Below are 22069 nucleotides of genomic sequence, written 5' to 3' on the forward strand. Positions count from 1 at the left end.
CTCCACTGTGACTGAGATTTCCCCACTGTCCAGACAGACAAACCTCTCTCAGACTTCCTTTGTATGTCTGGCAGACAGAATGTTCCTCCTTTCAGCCTTAGGACTGTGTTCCTTCAAGCACAGCCAGACATAAGTTAAAGAATGACATCCTTTCCTCAGCTCCTTTCCCAAGTCACACAACTCCACAAAGAGGATGTGCTCCCAACTACAGCATCAAGGCAAGCAAAGGCATTTCATTCAATACAAACCACTGCTAGCTGCCTTCTCCATGAGTCCTGGTTTGTTGGACAGATTTGTTTCTCTCCCAGAAAAAGAAATCTGGTCACCTTATTTTACTGTCCTTACTAGGACACTTTGAATCAGGAAGTGGTTATAAATTACATAGATAAAAGATATTTTTTTGAATCTGCATGAAATAAATCAATGCATTTTTTAAGGATAAAGGTGATGAAGATTAAGACTGGTGTCACATTTAAACTGAATCACTGATGCTATATAAAAATTCTAGGAAACAATAATTGAGCTACTCATATTAAAATCTCTTAGGGGATAGTATAATTTCCTATGATTTATAAATTGCATTCCATCAAAGCCTGATCCAAGTTTGTGGTTTTTACCAACAGATATGATAGCAAAAGCTAAAAAGGATTATTCTCTTGCTTGAACTCAGTTTCTCTGAAAATAAAATCTTGGATTGTGTTGATTCAAAGGATTTTATGGTTCTTTTTCAGGGAAGAAGGAAAATTTGAGAAATGTGTGAGAAACCATTTGGTCATTTTAATAAAGGAGACATTACTGATAGTGATAAAGAAATTGGATCCTCCTGTAATTTTTTGCAGATGTAGACCCTACCAGCTGTGGTGTAATGTGCCAGCTGAAGCACTGAAAAGTTGCCCTTATTGAAATTTTGTCCCAGCAAATGTGTAGAATGAGAACCAGCAATGCTTTCCTCTGTATTTATTCCCTGAACAGAAAATGTGTAAATTAATTATTTTAAGATGAAATTGATACATGCCCCAGTACTCCATGGAATTTTAGTTGCATGCATCCTGCTCTCATATTACACAAATGGTTGATAGATAGAAAAGTTGAAGTAAGTTGAAAGGCTTTAAAGGACTGATGCTATACTTTTTTGTTTGGATAAAAACTAGTGAAAGCAGCAGGTCCTCACATGATCTCATCAAGAATTTGATTTTGATTTTAAAAATTATTTATAGACTGAGACTTTGTAAAATCTGGAAGAGAAATGCTAGACACACTCAGATCAACTTTTGACTGAATTACTATTTCAAAAGCAGTGCAGTGGTACTTACCACATTGCAAAGAGTTATCCTCTTCTACTGTCGTGTTATAGATCCAATCCTCCTTTCTCCAGCGTATAACACCACTGTCCTGGCAGTCCTCAGATTGTGTTATATTTGCCTTGTCCCACATTCTGAACAGGTACAGCTCCCCAGCCATACCCTGGCGAGCTGCTGCACCTGTACCTTGCAGCTTTGAACAGCCAAGTAAGAACTGGCCTCTTGCAGGCAAAGAAAATTTCCCATTTAGTTTCTTGTGTAATTTTACTGTTCCATTTATGAATACCTTCACCTCCTCATTGTCACTTTTCCACTGGATACATATTTGGTTCCAAGTGTTTTTATGAAGCCTTATTGATGTGCTTATTTGTTTTCCGAACAACCATATCTTCAATTTCCCACGATCTCCCGTAAGTCCAAGATCAAACTTATTTGCAGAGAGATTGGTGTGAAGAGTTTTTTCAGCATATACATATGCTGTCCATGGATTGTTAGAGGAATACAGCTTGAGGTGCACACAGACAAGGAATTCTCTCAAGGAATGCAGAGAAATTCTGGGTGACATACTCCAAGGATCTTCACACGCAGTCTTAAAGACGGCTTTGTATCGCCCTAGGAAATCCTCCTGATCTAAATAAAGAAAAAGTGATTTGTAAAACCTTTAGGTCTAGAAAAAGATCCTTTATATAAAAGTTATTTTTCCATATAGTATTGTTTCTAGGCATTTTCCTAGGAATTTTCAAAACAACACATTAAGAAATGATCTTGTAACCCACTCCTTTAGATTTATTTTTGTGGTAGGGAAGTGACTAATTTGGAGGCAGTCAATAAATCCTAGCTGCCCACGAAAACTTTGAAGTAAAACTTATGCAGAAGAACAAGGATGATCCTGTAGAATCACAGAATCATTTAGGCTGGAAAAGACCTCCAAGATCATCCAACCCAACTGTCAACCCAGCACTGCCATGTCCACCACCAAACCATGTGCCCAGGTGCCACTTCTACACATCTTTTAAGCACCTCCAGGGATGGTGACTCAACATCTTCCCTCTGCACCATGGCTCAATGCTTAGCAACCCTTTCCATAAAGAAATGTTTCCTAGTATCCAATCTAAACCTCCCCTTGTACAACTTGAGGCCACTTGCTCTTGTCCTATTGCTGGTTACTTCAGAGAAGAGACAGACCCCCATTTGGCTATAACCTCCCTTAAGGTAGGGAGTATAAGAGTCTCCCATGAGCCTTCTTTTCTCTAGGCTAAGCAATCCCAAGTCCCTCAATTGCTCCTCACAGGATTTGTACTCCAGAATCTTCACCAGCTCCATTGCCCTCCTCTGAACATGCTCCAGCACCTCAATGTCTTTCTTGAAATGAGGGGCCCAAAACTGAACACAGGATTTGGGATACCAGTGCCAAGTACAGGGGGACAGTCACTGCCCTGGTCATGCTGGCCGCGCTATTGCTGATACAGGTCAGGATGCCATTGGCCTTCTTGGCAACCTGGCACACACTGGCTCATGTTCAGCAGCTGCTGATCAACACCTCCAAATCCTTTTCTGTAATGCAGTTTTCCAGCCACTCTTCCCCAAGCCTGTAGTACTGCAGGGGGTTGCTGTGACCCAAGCACAGGACCTGGTACTTGGCCCTGTTGAACTTCGTTCAACTGAGGCTTTATTCTGCTCCTCATCCCTGTCTTCCAGCTCAAGGGGCTGGGCACTCTGAGACTAAGGCAAAGAAAGCATGAAATACACCAGCCTTTTCCTCACCCTTTGTCCCCACATTTCCCCTTTAACCCAATAAAGGCTGGAGATTCTCCTTCACCATTTTCTTGTTAAAGTATTTATACAAATATTTTTTGGTTTTATGGCAGTAGCCAGATTCAATTTTATTTGTGTTTTGGCCCTTCTGATTTTCTCACTGCCTAACCTTAAGGCATCCTTGTAGTCCTTCTGAGTTTCCTGCCCCTTCTTCCAAAGGTCATAAACTCTTCTTTCCTGAGTTCCAGCCAAAGCTCTCTGTTCAGCTAGGCTGATCATCTTCCCCACTGGCTCATCTTCTGCTGCTTTGAGCTGTTTCTGCCCCTTGGAGAATTCCTTCTTGAAGTAGAAGTCCAGCCTTCCTGGACTCCTTTGCCCTTCAGGGCTGCTTCCCAAAGGACTCCATCGACCAATCCCCTAAACATGCCAAAGTCTCCCTTCCAGAAGTCCAAGGTGGCAGTTCTGCTGAGTCCCCTCCTTAAGTCTCCAAAAATCAAAAGCTAATAATTTTGTAATTGCTGAGGCCTCCAACCATACATCATCCATCAACCCTCTCTGTTAATAAACAACAGGTCCAGCAGGCACCTTCTCTATAAAATGAGTAGTTCCAGACAGTGCCTCAAACACTGAAACTTGATTGTAACTGCTCAATTCTTGTAGGTGCCTCATTTCTTTCATTGTCCCAGTACAGGAAAGGACAGACTTTTGTGGTTGTAGATGTGAACTCTTTGGAGATGACTCTTATTTTGTAGAAAGTTGCACGCTTCAATTGCATAATCATTATCATGGCTGCTTGCTTTATGGTGTACACAGCAGCAACAAAATAAGAAAGAGTTCCTTTGGAACATGAGATGGAACAACAGAAAAATGAAACAGCCTGTCAGATGTTCAGCCAGTGCAAGAGAACACACTACTGACACCTTTAAGGAGGTAATTATTTATCAATATATGCAGAGCTTTTATGAACGCTCCAGAGGATGTACGGGATTAATCATGGCTGGTCAGGGTTAAAAAGCAGAAAAAGATTGTCCAACAAAGGAAAAAGCCTTTTCCATTAGCTCCTCTGTAAGAAGAAAAACTTCCAGGCTACTTGGATCAGGGTTTTTTTTCCAGGGTAGGTTATGTTCATAGTCCTAGTTAGCCATCAGGATCACAGCCAGCTCTTCTGTAATGTTCTAATTGCACCAGAGTGTCAGCTTTCATCAGACCAGTTCTGACAACTTTTCTGTCTCTCAACCTACAGGCTCTCAAATTTATTTTTCAACAGCAACAAGGAAAAAAAAAGGAGAAAGTTCCTAACTTCCAAGTGCAACTTTATAGGTACAACCTATCAGAAACATTTGAAACAGAAAATATATCAATCCAGTTTCATGGAAAGTCATTGATACCTATTCTTGTTGCATCCTATAGATCTGAGAGTCTCTCTGTGATGCTAACTAGCAGAAGTTTGCAGGCATTTTTCACAACCTGGAATCATTCCTGAAGTTCAAATACGTGACAGAAGTGCTATGCAAGGCCATAGACCAAACAAAAACTCTCTGGGTACAGGCTACAATTAGATGAAAATCCTAACTAGCAGACAGTGGATTCTGAATGGTGAGTTAATACTTAGATTGGTTCTAAATGGCAAAGGAGAAGATAGACACACTTGACCCAACAGCAAGCCTCCCCTGCCTAACCCTGCAGCATGAATTCACTCATTCAGTTTGGCCACTTGTCAGAGTCTGAAGGCAAAATCTGGGATACCCCGCTAAGAATAATTCAGTATGGAAAACTAATTTTTAAAATTACTTAAAAGCTGAATGAGGAAGACTGGATGGGAGGGGAAAGTGTCACAGAATATGATATTTTTCAAAATGGGGGCTCAAATATACCTACCTTTTTAAAGTAAAATTAGAACAGATGTCCATCTGACAGCATGGACAGGTCATAAGGAAACTGATTTTATAAAGGAAATAGCCAGCTAGTTACATGCCAATACTGGTGACACATTCTTTCCAAATAAAAAAATTGCTCAAGTCTTTCATTATTAAGTAGAAATTGACTGGTAAGGGAAGTTTCCTGACACAGCTTCAAAACTTGAAGTTACTGTTAACTATCCAGATTGACAGACTGGAATTCCATTCCTGAGCAAAAATACTAACCAAAACTTGAAGTATCATCAGCAGACTTGGCTTGGGAAGTGAATGAATTCTGAGAGAGGCTTGATTTCATGTTAAGCATTAAAGCAGTGTTGATATGCAAATAGTGGATTAAAGGGCAGCTAATTTCTAGTACATTCTTTAGGGGAATTGGGACTTCAAAGTTGTCAAGGGAGCCAGAGTAGACACAAACTTGTAGATGAAAAACAGTTGTAAGACAGCCAAGAGAAATTATGCAAAATGACATAAATCTGCTGATGATTCTTCTGGTCTGCTTTATATAATCCAAAAAGACTGCTGTTGATCAATATGCAAGGCCTGAAGAATTAATTTAAACTAAGAATAGTGTTTACATAGAAAGGTCTACCCTTCTGGAAACTGGAAAGATGGCCCATTTTGCTCTAAACAGTCATTAAAAAAAGTGCCAAATAGAGATGTCAAAATTAAGAGAATGGATACCAATACTATCTGAATTGTTGCACGGCTGGAAATTTTAATATGCTTCATCTACTGAAAGAATGCTGAAAAAGCAGAAAAGAAATTGTAATCATAGCCAGAAAACGCACTTTGTTGTTCCAAGTGAGTGCAGCACAGCATTATGTTAGAAATTAATTATCAGTATTATCAGTGTTATCTTGAATAAGTCTCCTTGCCACGTGGGTGGATGCATTGTAAGCAAGAGATGACGTTACAGTAAAGCCTTTAGAAGATCTGTTAATCATCACTGACTTTCTCCAGCAATGGTGGCTGTGGGCCGTGACCCACCCTTGACCATGGAACCGAGGAGCTGGAACTGCCTGTGCTCTAACAGAGGCATTCCTGGAGTCTCTTTGCATGCAGACAATGCAAAAAATTCAGAAAAGTAGCCATGAACACAACTTTACAGCACAGAAAAGGGAGCATGATGGGAAGAATGCTTCAAACAGCTCCAGAGTAAGAAAAATCCAGAGTAAGGAAAATATAAATAATTATAATAATTTTAAAAAACAAAGAAAAAAAAACCCAACCACAAATTTGGAGTGAAGGAAACTCCATTCAGTAGTAATCATGGGCTGACTGTTCAATGTTTCTTGCTGTATTTGGGCACATAAGCCTTTTTAGAAATGAAAATTTTTCTTCTTACTATACTTATCTCTAAGAGATGCAAAACCTGGGGGTTTGGTCCTCACTTAAGCTAAAAGCATGTATTTAACAAGCATGTTCTCTTAAGCCCTAAAAGAAATCCTGAAATGTATGCACATGCTTCTAAATGTTTAAAATTCATTTTCTGAGAATGACAATATAAACCCAAACTGCATCTCTTTGTTTTTTCTAAACAGTTTTAGACAGTGATAATTGTCATTTTTACAAGAGATAGCCATTAGGAATTAAGAATTAGGTAGGTATTAAGAATTAGACCTACGGGAGCCGATTCTCTCAGTACATGAGCACCAGTGTTATTTTCCTTCTATTACTAATAACCTCTGGATCAGTATACAGCTGAGCATTAATACAGTCAGGCATTCTCTTGAATAAAACTAGTTACAAGTTTATATGTCCGCACAATGTGGCTTTTAACCAGTAACAGTAGTTATTAACTTCCTTGCAAGTATTTGCCACCTGTGACACATTTGGCTCGCTACAGTCCATTAAAATGACGTCAAAAGACTCTGGTATACTCACGTATTCCATCTCGAGCTCATAACTGTTTTTTATAAAAAGCCTAAAACACTAAACTTTCTACATGTGGGTCACCTGATTCTGTTGAATATTTTAAAAATCTGAAGCTAAGAACTGTTTCCCCAAAATCAGTTTCATCCCTCCTTTTCATTCACAGTTCTATTTGTTTAGCTGGGGATAAACAGCATCACCTTATCCAGTATCCTGAGCATCAAAAAGAACACAGGAAGTTCTTCCCTCTTCGTATTTTTTGGAGAACACAAACATACTTTGACATCTCAGATGGGAGGAAAGAACTGACTAGAGATGCTGCTGACACTACTAACTGCTGACAGCCTAAAACAAAAACATCCCAATAAAACAGGGGGAAAACATAAACACACTAGTGTCAGTTTAGCTTTCTTTGATGATTAATGACAGTTTTAAGTGATACAAAGGTGAAAAATGAAATCCCTCTTTGCTCACTTCCTCAGAACTTTAGATGCAGTTAAATATTCCCTGGAAAAACTCTTCTATGACATCTGTCCATCTGCTGAGCTCTGTCCTTTTTACTATTTAAAGTGCAAGATGTTAACACCTCTCCATCTTAGCAGCAGGTTTATCACCTGAATCTCAGATTCTGTCTCAACAGAAACATTTTGTAAAAGTTACTGTATCTGGAGAATTGGAGTCAAACTGAGTCTAGTCTGTAAACCATAAAACCTCATTGGTTGTACAACATCATTAAGCAGGCACACTGAAATTTAAAAAAATCAGGCAGTAAATCAGAGCTGCAAGTTCTGATCTAGAGTAAAATAACATGCCATGACACAGAAGGAAGGTTCTGAAACCAGCCATTAATCACACAGCAAAAACAGTTAGATTTTTTAATACACTAAGCACATTATTAACATGATAAATGCACTACACACATAAGGAAGCTGTTTGAATGACAAGCACTGTTATCTTTATCAGCTGAGGTCCACAGCAGTAACAGACCTAACCATCAGTTTACAGAAAAAACTGAAATTTTTCAGCCATGGAAAAACACAAATTATTTTACCTCACTTTATTCTACTTAACCTTACACAAAAGCATCACCATGTCAGTTTTCCACAAGAACCTTATGAATTTATTTTTCATTTACTGTTATATAAAGAGCTTAAACTGCCATGTTCAAATACTTCATTTCTGTTATATGTTTTGGGCCTTACTACCTTTTCCTTAGCCATATTCAGATCCACAACCAAGATCAATGCAGATGTTCTACACTCACACACGCCCTAAATACAGAAAAGCTCAAAGGATCTTGTGGTGTTTTTGTAAGAGCAGTGAAAGATTTAACAACATGTTCTGAAAATAGCAACACTTCCAGCTCAAAAAAACCCCAGTAATAAAATAATTTGTCTTGTTATTACAAATTGTGTTTTGGTTCTCTCCTCATCCACAGCCTAGAAGAAGTTACTACCAATGTTATTTTATGAAAACATACAAAGCATCCAAAATGCTAAGCACCAAGTGTTTCATTTCTTGTTAGTGACAGTTTTTCCTCTTGTTTTCAAGAGGCAAAAACTTGCCTGGTTGAATATATTCAAAAGTCCTATTCATCAAGTCTAATGGTATTTATTTGGAATACCAACACTAGACCAATCAGGAAAAAATTCTCTTACCTTTGCTTGCTGTAGCCAAGAACAACTGAAGTAAAAGGACTGCTTGAACAATCCTGAATCTCAAGAAAATGTCCTGTATTCTGCCAACACAGCAGTGCTGTTTTTCCCAGGCAACCATTCTAGAAAAAACAGATAAATAAATAAACCACAATGACTAGAAAACATCTAGGTGTATGGACATTATGACAAAATATGTTTCCAACATGAGCATAAATCTTCTCAACCCTATTATAGTATTGGATATATATTGCACAGAAATACCCAGATACTCTGTATATTGCCAAGACACTAAGAGAGAAAGACATGCTTGATGAAAGGAAAAAAAAACACAAAGAAAACCCATCCAAGCTCTAATTCTCCAAAGACTACAAACACATCAGAACATAGCCATGACTCCTTGCACAAATAAGACTTTCAGCATTTGAAAAACAAATTAACAAAACCCCTCCAAAAGATTTGCACACAAACATAAAACCCAAACAAAAGCTGACAGAGCAATCATAGAAATGTCCAAAAGCTTTAATAATCTCAGTATGTAAGAAAGAATCTCTTCAGTCCTCTACCCACACATTCTCTCATGTGACAGTATAACAGCCACAAACCACTGTGGGCAGCAAGTTCATGAACAATATCATGAAAACCTGGCTTGTCCACCTTTCTGTTATAAGAGATACCCTTCTATGAAATATTTTTTAAGATCTTTTTTAAAAAAGGTGCATCTGAATATTTTACATGCTGGAAGAAACATTCAAGAGCTTTTTCTTATACAAAAAAGTTTAGATACACAGTGGCAAGTGATTCTGTAGCTGATTATTGAAACATGCAAAGCAGTAAACTTTACATATTGAATATTTTCCATGTATCAGCTTTAGGGTGGATCAGAGCATTCTGCCTGACACCAGAAGTTTAACTTGGCCATCACAAGTTGGGTGCATGTGCAAGTGCATTGGTTAGCACTCACACTGCTCACAAACTGCATTGCACTTCTGCTCAGGCTGTGCCAGATTGCAGTAGCTTCCCTTCTTTTGAGGCACTCCTAAGTGTCTTTCAGAAGTTTTATATTTTTTTAAAGGTTGGGGTTAAAATGTAATGTTTTTGAAAGGTTCACACAAATGTAAATATTTATTAATTTACAATGGTTACTATGGGCTGAACTCAGCCAGCGAAGTGCCACAGGACTAAACTAAGAAACAGTGAAGTTGCTAGGTAATTGAAACTTTAAAAATTGATTAAACATATGTGCAAATAAATTATAAATATATAATAACATAACATAGAAACCTAAAGCAATGGCTTTTTAAAAAATAGAGCACTGCAACATTGTTGCCAGTGTTTTCAAGAATTGCAACATGCAATACTTCTAAGAAATAAAAAAAAGCTGGCGAAATAAATCATATGCTAAAACAATAGTCATACCTAATATACACATTTATATGCAAACAAAAACAAGTAAAAAAAGGCCAGAAATGTCAATGGTGGGCTAGCTTTCTAAAGATCCCCAGGAAACATGTTCAAACCTGTCCTCAGCTTGCCTCTCTGAATGCCTAAAAATCGTGTATTAATAAAGTTGTGCCATCAGCAACCTGAGTAGCAGAATTAAATTAATTATCCTAAGAACCTGATAATGAAAATCGTTGTGCTTAAATATATCTGACAATTTCAAGGACTGTGCATTTACAATGCAATTTTCCTAGGGTTAAAAGAGATGCTCATCCAAAAACTGTTTCCTTTACTTACTTACATTTTGCAGTCTAGTCTCAAATTAGGTCACTTCCAAGCAAAACCAAGCTGCACATTTGTTCTTCCATTTTATGGGGAAATCTTTTGTACACTAAACCACCCATCCATAGTGATGTATTTAGACAACAAAACAAACAAAATTTGCAACATCCCTTTTCTTTACCACCTAGACACCAAGAGTTGAAATGTGAATGGATGGAGCCAAAAGTACTCAAAGCCACAAGTGCAGCCATTGCTGCTGGTAAGCACTGAGGCAAGCTGCCTGCTTTGGGTCACATGTGATACTGACTGAGAACACTCCCACATTCCCTGCTTTTGTTTTCTCCCTAAGCCTCAGTCCTGCAAACAGATGCACATGAAATGAGCTGACTAGGACAGAGGTTTACTCCTGAACCACCAGGCATGCCTTTGTTTTGTTTGGCAGAGCTCATTAGACAATGATGTTAGTGTCCCACCCCCAGAAATAAAAATTGCATTACAAAAGCCTAAATTTGAGTACAGGAGCCAAGAAATTCCTGGTACTGACTCCAGCCCTGCCTGAGCACTCTGTAGCCCTGAGGAGTTTGAATGGACCTTCCTCTAAGTCTGGCATTTCAGAGGGAGATTTGCTAATATTTGCCCAGTGTTTAAACAAAAGGCTGTAATAAAGACTTTCTGTACATTTAGGTTTTTGTCTCATGTGGGGTTTTTTGACATTGTACTCACTTCCAGAGATGGGCCTGGCAAAGACAAGTAGGGACAGAGTCAGAGCTTCTTGCTGACTGAACACAGTCACATCAAGAACTCCAAAACTATTCAAAGCTATGAAGGAAAACTAATGATCCCAGGTAAAGCAGTAAAATCCAGACAAAAGGAATATAAAGTGAAATACTAACACGGTCAGCTCAACTGACTTTTTGCAAGACTTTGAACAGCTACACTAGTTCAAGACTTGTTCCAATGTTCAGATAAAATATACAATTAAAAGAGTTGGGAAAGTATTGTTTGTGTTCCTTTATTTTTGCAACAAAGTTGTTTAGACACTACTAAAGAAAAATACGCTGCTATCTTTGGTACTTTTTTAATTAAAAAAGCAAGATATAAAATACAATTTTACCATATCTATTCAAATGAAGATTATATGATACATTCCAAAATATTTGGTCATTATGTTCTTCTCAAAATTATTGAAGCCCTTTTCTGTATTAGAATCCTAAACCTTCATTCTTAATGATCCTGAACAGTAATGTAATTGCAGACTTATAGTTGTGAACATTACAGAATTAGGCACAAGGGATTCTTTTCATTTGTTAATAATTTGCCCATGTGTTCAAATGAACATTTGTATTCTTCTTCATAATAGATGAATATAGTGTGACTCAGGGAGCCCAGCATAATTATGCATAGTTTTTGCACCAGGATGAAAAATTTTCACATGTATATCAAGCAAATCTAATTCAGTACAACAGTTACTGAGCCACCCAAGTGTGGGAAAGAATTCTGTGCACAGACTTCAGGTAAAGATGTAACCAGCTGGCGTCCCTTTCTCAGTCACAACTAAGTGGTTTTTATTTACAAAGAGCTAAGTGTCTGAAATAGATGACAATATAAAACATTTCTTTATGGTCAGCAGAAAAAATGAAAATTCAGAAAATAGAAATTAAAGGCTCAGGCATAAATCTGTTATGTCCTGTTTGCTCTCCATGTAGAGTGTCTTATTTTGACCAATGACAACCTTGCACCCAGGTCTTACAACATTTCACACCATCTTATTAATTTGAAAGTCAAACTATAATTGAGAGTGCTTTTCTTAAAACAAATGAGCAAATATACTTTGAAAAATTGGAATTTTTTTTGTTTGTCTGTTGTGTTATACATTGCACAGTTCTGCATTAATATCACGCTCTTTGCAAATTACAGAGGTTAGTGGAAACAAAGACAGGAAGATGGTATAAAAAAGGAGTTTGAATTTCTATCATTAATAGTAATTAGCTCATGCCCTGCTATTTCACTTTACTACTTTCTGAGTGCGCACCCATAGGTGACATATCAAGACATTTAGCACTTACCTTCAACAACTGCTTGCCTTGCAGGACAGCAGATATATTTTCATAGGATTAAAGCCAAAGAAAGCGCAAAACATAAATACATCAGTTGTGTTCTGTAATATATTTTGTTACATCACTTTTGGAAAAATTTCACATCCAAATTTCATAATTCCTGTTGAAAATACATATTTACTGGCAATCTTTAACATTTAATAAACAATTAGCTCTTTTATGCTAGGGTTGAGCCACAGCAGATTCTCACTGCCAATGCATAAACAGCTGGTTACAGAAACTTATCTTGGAAATCATGGCCCAAAACAATCATTCATTTGCTTCCAATCATGCTGTCTGCTGCTGCACCTTAAACTGCTTTGTTTAAGCCACACTTATTTCATCCATGGTCTTTGGGTCTCATTTAATCTTCTGTATTCATTCCCTACTAAGATTGTAGATTTCAATAACAATATTTTCCAAATTTATAGAAGCTGCAGCTTAGGAGGAGGGTAATAATGAATGGCAAGCTTCTGGCTGCTCTTCTGTGATATTCTGCCTTATTCAAGTCTACACCAGGTGACAAAAGGCTAAAACAAGCAAGAGAAACACATCAAACTGCCCAGGTATGAAAACTTCTTGATGTCTTTCAGAATGTAAGACTGTAGACTTCTTCCATCAACTCCTTATATTTTCCAGACTGGAACCAAAATGCAGTGAAGTTTTCATGTTATTTTTAAATTTTGGCTGAAGCAACTTAGATGTAATAGGGAGGACTTATGTTGGAAACTATTGTGTCACAGCAAATCTTGGCTTATACAGAATTTATTGACTTAACAGCAGAAGTAGCACCACTGAGTTCAAAATGTTGTTCCATGGGGGTTTTTATGTGTTTTTCCAGAAGACAGTAATAGGATTATTACTGTCTGATAATAATTTGGTTTTCATTAATTTCAATAATTAATTCATGATTTCTTAATCACGTCTGTAAAAACTGTATTCTATATAGTCACCATATTCATTTAGTCACTTTATATAAAACACCAGTTTTTTCTAAGACTGTAGTGGTAATATGTTCAAATTCAAGGACCTTCCTCTAGACATAAATCATTACTGTTTTCAAAGATATTAAAAATTTTATTTTTAATAAGTTGGTTTACAGAGAGCAACAAGCCACTTAAGCACAGACATCAGTCATCTGCAAAACTCACAGTTGGTTGATTGAGTTCTTCAGAGAACTGGAGGATGAACTCCCTGAGAAATCCATTCCTTTGTTTAGCCTTTCAACTGTTGCAGGATGCTGGCACTAGAATAATTTTATATTTTATTTTATAAATGCCCAACCATGCAAGCCAAGGTCTGCCTTCAGCTCAACTCACAGATCTCCCTTTAGATTTGTATAAAAGTGCAAACTTAATCACTTAGGCCTGTGTAAGTGGATTCAGGAGTTGAAGATGCTCTTGCATGGCTCTCCATTATGGATCTCAGGGCCAAAAAAACCTGCACTTTTGGTACTTAATTCTCCTATAGAGCAACTTGTGCTCTATACAGTGCAAAAATAGGACAGGGGGCAATAACAAACAGGTTTTGTTCCCTCTCACCCAGACTGGAAATGTTTCACCTCCTCATATCCAACTGTCACCTGGGAGATGAGCAATAGACTTTTCTCTAGCTCTTATAAAAGTTTTACACTGTCCAGGAAACCCTTGTCTGCATGGTGTATTCCCTCAGGAGCACAGCTTTACTCACACCCTCTATTAATTCCAGAGCAAACTAAAAAGCCCTTCACTGACAGTGCCTGAGCAGGTTTCCTCTTAAAGGAGTTTACAAAGTGCTGGTGAAGCACAACAAACAGAGATGCAATAAAAGTAGTTGTGTTTACCACAAGTCTGATGATTTCAGCTTCAGACAGGTTGTTTACATATTCCCTAACACTCTGGGGTATGGAAGTATATTGGTTTAATGGAGGGAGGAAACAACAAGAAGAGTTTGGCAGAGTAGAAGACCACACAAAGGTTGGCACATTAGAAAAGATTAAAAGAACACTATGCATGCACCTTGAGCATTATAAAAGCATGAGAAAGGGTATATAGAGATATAACCACGAAAAAGTACACAAAAAGTTTTCAAAAACCTTTGTATTCAGCTACAGGACTTGATTTGATGGAGAGAGAAAGAGAGAAGGACAAAGACTTTTCTAAACCTCAAATATTTGTATCAGTGAACAATGTAAGCAGGCTGTGAGGAGTCAGGTGAGCACCAGGCATGCCAAAAAGAAGACTGGCCAGCTCATGCTTTCAATTTTCCTACTTAACAAAAAAAAAAAAAGAAAAAAAAAAAAGAAAAAAAAAGAGTTCTGAAGGTTTCAGCTTACTGTAAGTGAAGGAAAATAAAAAGTAAATAATTGTTTCTGCTCAGTTTACACTTTTCTTCCCTGCTCTCTTTTCCAAGCTCTCTTGGCTTGAATAGCAACACCCTAAAAAAGAAATTATACTGTGATTTCATCTGAAGCTTCACTTCATGGACTTACCAGGTCTCTTGGATCCTGCACTTGGAGAAATTAAAATTTCTCTGCTAGCTAAGAAGTGCAGTATTTGGTGGAGGTTTTTTTTGAAAGAGGAGGGTGGGGGTGGTTTATAGCAGTCTCTCAGACTCTCTCAGTCGACAGCCCAATGACCAAAACTAACAGTTTGCACCACAGAGATAAAGCTCATCAGTTTGGAAGGATGGCTGCACCGAAGCAAACATCTTCCAAAGTCCCACTAAAACTCTGACACAGAATATGGCACCACTGCCCTACACAGCCTAAGGAAATGCAGTCATGTTGGCACTTCAGTCTCACATGGGGTAAATACTTAGGGAACATCTATTAAGACATTCTAAGAAACAGGGTTATGCCAGAACAGCATTCTGGCCTCCTTTAGCACTTCTCCTCCTCAGAGTTCAATGTAAGTGTCTGCTGGTACCATTGCCCATGTTAGACTACTACAACTGAAACAAGTTAGTGAATAGCAAACATTCATAAACACTAGAAAGTCATCACATAGGTGAGTAGATGACTTGAAAGCAGCTCCAGAAAAGTTTATTTAAATCTGAACCATTCAGGTGTGCATCCCACAACTGTATCAGCTCAAAAAAATTACTTTGTACAACTACACTCCACATGGCCTTTTCCACCATTATCACCTCTATAACAAAGTTATTTGCCTTCTCAGAAATAAACCACCATCACCACATTGCTGACGTGCCAATACATAGATGAGGGTGAAAAAGTAAAGCATTTTTAATTCAACTTATATGAACACATGGACTATGCTATGATTAAATAATGGAGGAACAAAGTCACTTCAAAACATGAAGCCCATCAGAAATCCATTCAGTCAGATTATGTCCATAATTAGTTTGGTGCAAAAGAAACAAAGATATTCAAAGTCTGCCTGGGAACTTAGAACTTAAACAGGGAATTTAGTAGCATTCACCATCAGGCATGCCCAAATGTCTAATAAATCCAGGCAGAGAGACACAATCCTTTTTTCTCTAAAGAAAGGGACTTCCTAAGAGAATATTTTGACCACTAAAAGTGTCAGTAGAAGAAAAGTTTTGTTATGTGTTCACAATAACATTTCCACAGTTATCATAATCACATTACTCTTTGTCTTTCTAATTCTACCATTTCTAGAAGTGTCACATCTTGTCAAACATGACAACTTCCAGCAAACCTTCTGATGGATCTCTCAGACCTTAACTCCTCAATGATTCCTTTAATGAACATCAGAAATGAGGAAGTAGTGCTTAATTTGTGGGGGGTTTTCTTTTTGGTAACTAAGGCATCACTTGAAGTACCCATGCAAATTTCACTAAACAGAAATACTGTGATAATTCTTAGTAATTTTTTATGAATTCTACAGATTGAAAAAGTATATTAAGTAGATTGAGGAACTTATAAAGTATTTCTTTTCTATCTACAGTCTTATCTAGTATAACTGACATTCTACAGTTTTCTTTTAAAATAAACAAAAATAAGCTCATTATGTTACTAACTGTACTTTTTCTATGACATGTTAAGAGCACTGTATTGAAGCAGCCAGCAGAAGAGGACCTAGAGCAGAACAACAAAATCACATTTTTAGAAGGCATTAGCTTATAGAAGCTGCTGTGCCAAACAGTATATTTCTGTGCTACAGAACTCATCAATAAAAGACAGAAAACGCTGAGTTTGGGACTTGAACTGCCAGACACACTTCTAAAATCCTGTATCAGGATTCCCCTGCACGACACCTGCAATAAAGCTGTCCTGAATCTGATGTAGGTAGCACTCACAGGCTGAATACCTGTGGCATACAAACTATTCAGCTCACAGCTGAAGACAAATCCATGAGACTCAAGCAGAGAGGAGTTTGATATGGATTTTCTTCTCTTTGATTTAACGTCAGTTACAAAAGACCCTTTGTCCTTCCTGAACAATAAGTTTCAAAGGTATTTTGTCACAAAAGGAATGCAAAACTCCCAAGTAATTGAGTCCTATTAATTACCATACAGTTATACAAAACTACCTTTTTCATAGAGCAATTATAGAACCTTTCCCAACTGTAACTCCATCGGGAATTTATGACTGGAAAGAGTAAGACCTTCATAATCATGAACATGTGTGTAACAAACAAAAATATCAACTCCATTTATGTTCACAAGCTGAGCAGCACCTACCAACAAATTAATATTCTCTAAGTCCTTGCATCTGGAAAAGAGCAAAGCTTTTAACTGAACCTAGATATACAAAACCACTAGTAGACTTACCATTTATCACAAAGCTAACATTTCAGGCCAAATAACATGACTTATTTATGCTATTTTTTACATTGGAGTCTATGAGATTACTTGCATGAGCTACCCTTACTTTGGCCTTCAAATAAGCTAATCTAATATTCCATTGAAAACATAAAACTCAAGTGTAGTGGTCAGCTTTAAAGCTAAACTGCATTTGCCAAGGCCAGTGATCATGTTACATATTAAGAACTAAAAATTGTTCAAATTTAACAAGAGTTATTCTCCCATGAACTCCCAAACTTTCTAAATCTGCCAGCACTCTACAGTCACTAGTGGAAGACCTGACTAAGAGCACTCACAGCACAAAAACTGTAAATGGAATAATTAACTTGAGAACGGGAATCTAGTCCTTCATCTCTCTCCAACTGGCCCTACTCTGAGCCAATTTATTGTATTTGAATGTATTAGAAACAGAAGTTTAACATTAAATTTGGAAAGCACTGAAGAAAAAAGAACATGCCAACAAACTCCATTTGATCTACCTTAAGACACTAAAGTAATATTAATAAAGATACCAACAGCACTAGCTCACTTGGTACCACAGCAGAAATGACATAATATTGTCTAACAGTGTAACTAGAAAATTTTGTCACCCCAATTTGTATCTGAGCAAATTTTGTTTATGTGCAATTTCTTTCTTGCATCTTCTTTCACAACATTCCACTTCAGAGATTTGTATTCATCGTTAAATTTTATGTGTGCTACCTCAGTGAAGACAAGTACTTGGAGATCCTCCTAAGCAAAGACATGTTTTTTTTTCTTCTTTAGTTTAATTCAATAAACACACTACTGGTCACCTAGCAGAGGAACAAATTTTGCTTGTTTCCCCCATGGAAACAGTTACAGAAGTCTGCTTTCCACTTGGGAATACCCTTAAGGTCAAAAGCCTAAGAACAGCAATATCAGCTTGTGCAGTTCCCTTCTGGTGATGATGTACTCTGTGCAAACAACAGGGAGGAACGTGTTCTGAGTAGGCACACATAACATCAGATTTACTTTTTCAGTACAAATGACAGAACTGAAGACACAACTAATTTGCTTTGGGATTGATATCTCTTAGATCTGGAGGTTGTAAACTCTATTTTGGCTCATGTTGAAGCCCATTCCAACACACCTTCAGCGTGACTCAAACGGATTTGAGCAGGGAGGTTGGCACAAATGACCCACTGTGGTTCCTCCCAACCTTACCAATTCTCTGATTTCATGGAAGTCAAAACCAGCCTAAGCTTGTGCAATCACACATTTAATTTGCTGGAGAAGCACGTCTTGAACTAGTTTACAAACATTTATTCCCTGTTTCCACATAAACCAATTCAAGAAAATAACACAGTAAAGCAACAGCATTCAGAATTGCTACAAATACTACCCATGAATGATGAAACCTATCCATTTCCAAAGCAACAATAAATTCAGTCAAGAAAGGATGCTTCCAGTACACTTAGCCAGTGAACATGATAAAAACCCCAGACACCAACCCCCCCCCGCTCTGGCTCGAAATAATTATTGTGCACAAAAGGTGACTGTGAAGACATCACCTTCATTGATGCAGGTTGTATGCAAAAAAAGCAGGGAAAACTTTCAAGCTGAATATATTTTCTGTGCCCGTCCCCACAGAAAATGGTGGTGAGAGCAAACCCCGACCCGGTCTAGCAATGCTGTCCCAACGGGACATTACCCTGTCTCTTCGTCTAGACTGCATCCAAACTCCACCGACTCCTCTACAAAAATCAGTCACTTTTTAGATCAATTTCACCACGTTACTAAATGTTTCTCGCCGTTGACTGACTAAGCCCTTCATGCTGGGAAGCTGAAGAGGAGCTTTCCACCAGCAGCCAGGAGAGTGGTACCTGGTGAGCGCCGCTCAGGACGGAGCCGGGCCGCGCTGCCCGCAGCCCCTCAGGGCGGCCTCGCCCCGCACCGGCCCGGCGCGAGCCCCAACGGGCCGGGCCCGCCCGCGGCGCCTCCCCTCAGCCCCCGGGCCGGGCCGGGCCAGACCCGCAGGGCCAGCACAGGGGAGGATCCGTGACTAAGCGGGACCCGCGGGGCTCCCCGACCTGCGCTCCTCCACCCACCACCGCCGCCCCCGCGGGACCTCCCCGCCCTAACCTCGCTCGTCCCTCCGGGAAGAGTCGGCGGCAAAGCCCATCCCAAGGGAGCCGCGCACCTCCGCCGCCCGGCCCCGCGGAGTCGCTCACCTCCACCCGGCTCAGGGCGATTCCCATCCCCGCAGGCGCCGCGCTGCCCGTCCCTCCCGCCCTCGGGAGCCCCGCCGCCCCCGACCGCCTCTGCTCCCGCATGCCCGCAGCCGCTCACCTGGCGCCGGGCGGCTGCCCGTCCCGTCCGTGCTGTCCCGTCCGTCCCGTCCCGTCCCGTCCCGTCCCGTCCGTGCTATGCTGGTCCGTCCCGCCGCGCCGCTCGCTCAGCACTGGGCGCAGCAGGCGCGCCGGCGGCCCCGGCAGCTGGGACAGCCACTGGACGGGGGGCGGAGGCAGCCGAGGGAGGTGCTGCGAAAAGCCGAGGGAAGCCGGCGCGGCGGCGGCCGGCGGAGCCGCCCGGGAGCGGCCCCCGCTGAGCCGCCCCTCAGCAAGGCGGGCTCGGCGGCCCCGGCCCCTCCCGCCCCGCGGCCCCGCGGGTGCGGGCGCGGTCCCGGTCCCGGTCCCGGCGCTGCGGCAGCGCCTGGGGCGTGAGGCCGGCCCGGCGAGCAGCGCTGGGACGGGGCTTGGGGACACTGGGTGGCTGCGCACAGCCAGCTCGGGGGCAGGAGCTACCCCTGAGAATAAACTGTTCCACGTTCCTTGGTGGGCAACGTGCTCAGGGTTAAACCAGCCTTCTCTCTCGCAAAGTTTACTTCATCTTTAAAACAGACTTCATTTCATTAACCCCTACTATTACCACAGATTTTGCACATTTAGCAGCCTTCATTGCATTTCAATGAGATTCATTTCTTCAGTCCATTCAGATTATTGGTGGTGTAAATGAGCTTCACTACCATGACGGCAGAAAGCTCTTCCACTTTTCAATTGCTTGGAATGAAGCATATTCTGAAAAGGCAGGATTTTCAATGACTCATACCAAATGCTTAGGAACTGCTCCTTGCATGCGGGCTGGAGGTTTGGTACCTAGGCACTGATGAAAAGAGAAGAAAGCCTGGCTCCAGGGCATAGCTGAGGAAAGCACATCCAGAGGGAAAGGCTGGAGCTTTAGGCGACAACTCTTCTCAGTGGTACTGAAAAGATAAGACAGGGACAAATTCTAGGAACTCCAGACAGCAGGTCTTCCTGCAGGTCTTCCTGCAACGAGTCCACATGATGAGCATAGTTTTGTAGGGAAATACTTACAAGGAAGAAATGAGGGTAGATAAAGAGGGTTGTTTAATTTTGTTTAGATCAGTGGTGCCTTTGGATACTTTGGAGCTGGCATTTCGTGGGACACAAGGCCAGTGCTTTTGCAGTTCCTCACACAGGAAAAAGGCAGGAGGCATTTGTCTTTCTCTGCCTTGCTTAGTGGAACATCTTTCACTTCCTCAAAGGCTTAAGGACCACAAACTCTGTTCTCTTCCCAGTTTAAATCACCTGTGAGAATTATAACCACTTCGGATCTGGATGTCTGAGGTCAATGAGGAAGAAAAGAAAAATTGTCCTAAAGTTAGTGCAATGCATAAGAATATAATTTGTCTATTTACCTAGTGACTCTGTATAAGTGCTCTTTTGACATGTCCACAGAAATTGTTCTTTACCAATGTGGCTTAGTGATGTCTTCTCAGAAAGGCTAAAAGGTTCAACAAGGCTGGAAACTGAAGTTCAGGTTACTCCTGGACGCCTTACCCATTGGTAGTGCAGGGTGAGGAAGCTTTCTGTGTTGCTTGATGTGTGAAAGTGGTGTACAGATAAATGGAGGGCTGCCTCTGTCTATCCAACACCTCTGATTAATGATTTTTGGGTACAAATCAGCCAGCTGCTGAATTTTCAAGCACTGAAATGTAATTACAGGCAGGGGATTTACTTCAAAATACTTATTCTCTTTCCACTCAGACCAAGTTAATTTACTAGGAGGATTTGGTGTGCAATTTACAAAAGGAAAACACTGAATTTATATTTCTGTTTATTTAAACTGTGTATTGCATACAACTGGGTGGTGTCCAGTAACACATAGAGAAACTAAACCAAACTGATTTGTAATGACCTAAAAACTAAGTAAAGAACTTAATGTCCAGTGTATTTGTATTGCTCTGTTTAGCTGCCATCTATGCCATCTATACAGTTCTAGGACTACACTGGATCTGGGCAGTTTTGCATAGAAGCCAAAGGCAAACTCCTATGCACTTACCAAGAAAACACACACTTGAGCAGGTCTGAGAAACAAGCATGGATAATTGAGTAACAAAGAACTTTTCAATCCCACTAGTTTTTTCATGCTTTTGATAAAACACCAAAAAAAAAAAAAAAAAGGTTACGTTAATTCAGATTGCTCAATGCCTCCTTTATTGTGCTTGTGCAATACTGAATGCTGGTTTAGTAGGAACAACAGGTGATAAATGCAGGTTTAAGGAAATGATACTTCCTTGAAGAGAAGGAGTCTAATCTTCCCTCCCCAAACAAAATTATCATATGAAAACATCTTAAATAAAATTATTTTTTTCTGAATCTGGAAGACTCTCCAGAAAATGGGAACACAGATACCATAGAGTGGTGTTGATATCCAGTCTGGCCATGCATTCACCTACTGAGAAAATGCTGGATTTCAAGGATTTTTATTTTCACCTGTGTTCAACAAGATTGAATGTAGAAACCTACAAACAACTCCAAAAAAGACAGTGACTAAATTCCCATTAATTTCATCTTAACTATAATTTCACAATGTTTTTTCTAAATGGTTTGGGATTTATTATTATTATTATTACTACTACTACTACTACTTTAAACTCTTTCTCTATTTATGTTTGTGTATGTATATATGTTTCCTAGGGAGATAAGACATTACCC

The 22069-nt window shown here is 39.7% G+C and overlaps 1 protein-coding gene across 1 annotated transcript in view; it reads right to left on the bottom strand.

Annotated features, from left to right (window-relative positions):
- Positions 1–8623, bottom strand: part of ADGRG2 (adhesion G protein-coupled receptor G2) — a 45816-nt gene extending 37193 nt beyond the window's left edge. Inside the window, exons 1-2 of the mRNA XM_054271726.1 lie at positions 8506–8623; positions 1314–1931 (exon numbers count right to left, since the gene is read on the bottom strand). Coding sequence (XP_054127701.1) covers positions 1314–1931; positions 8506–8623 — 736 coding nt within the window. The remainder of the gene's footprint in view (positions 1–1313; positions 1932–8505) is intronic.
- Positions 8624–22069: the final 13446 nt, after the last annotated feature.

The sequence above is a fragment of the Melozone crissalis genome, unplaced genomic scaffold (genome assembly GCF_028551555.1).
Source record: "Melozone crissalis strain CALT ecotype California unplaced genomic scaffold, PUWL_Pcris_2 ptg000013l_1, whole genome shotgun sequence".
Lineage (NCBI taxonomy): Eukaryota > Metazoa > Chordata > Aves > Passeriformes > Passerellidae > Melozone > Melozone crissalis.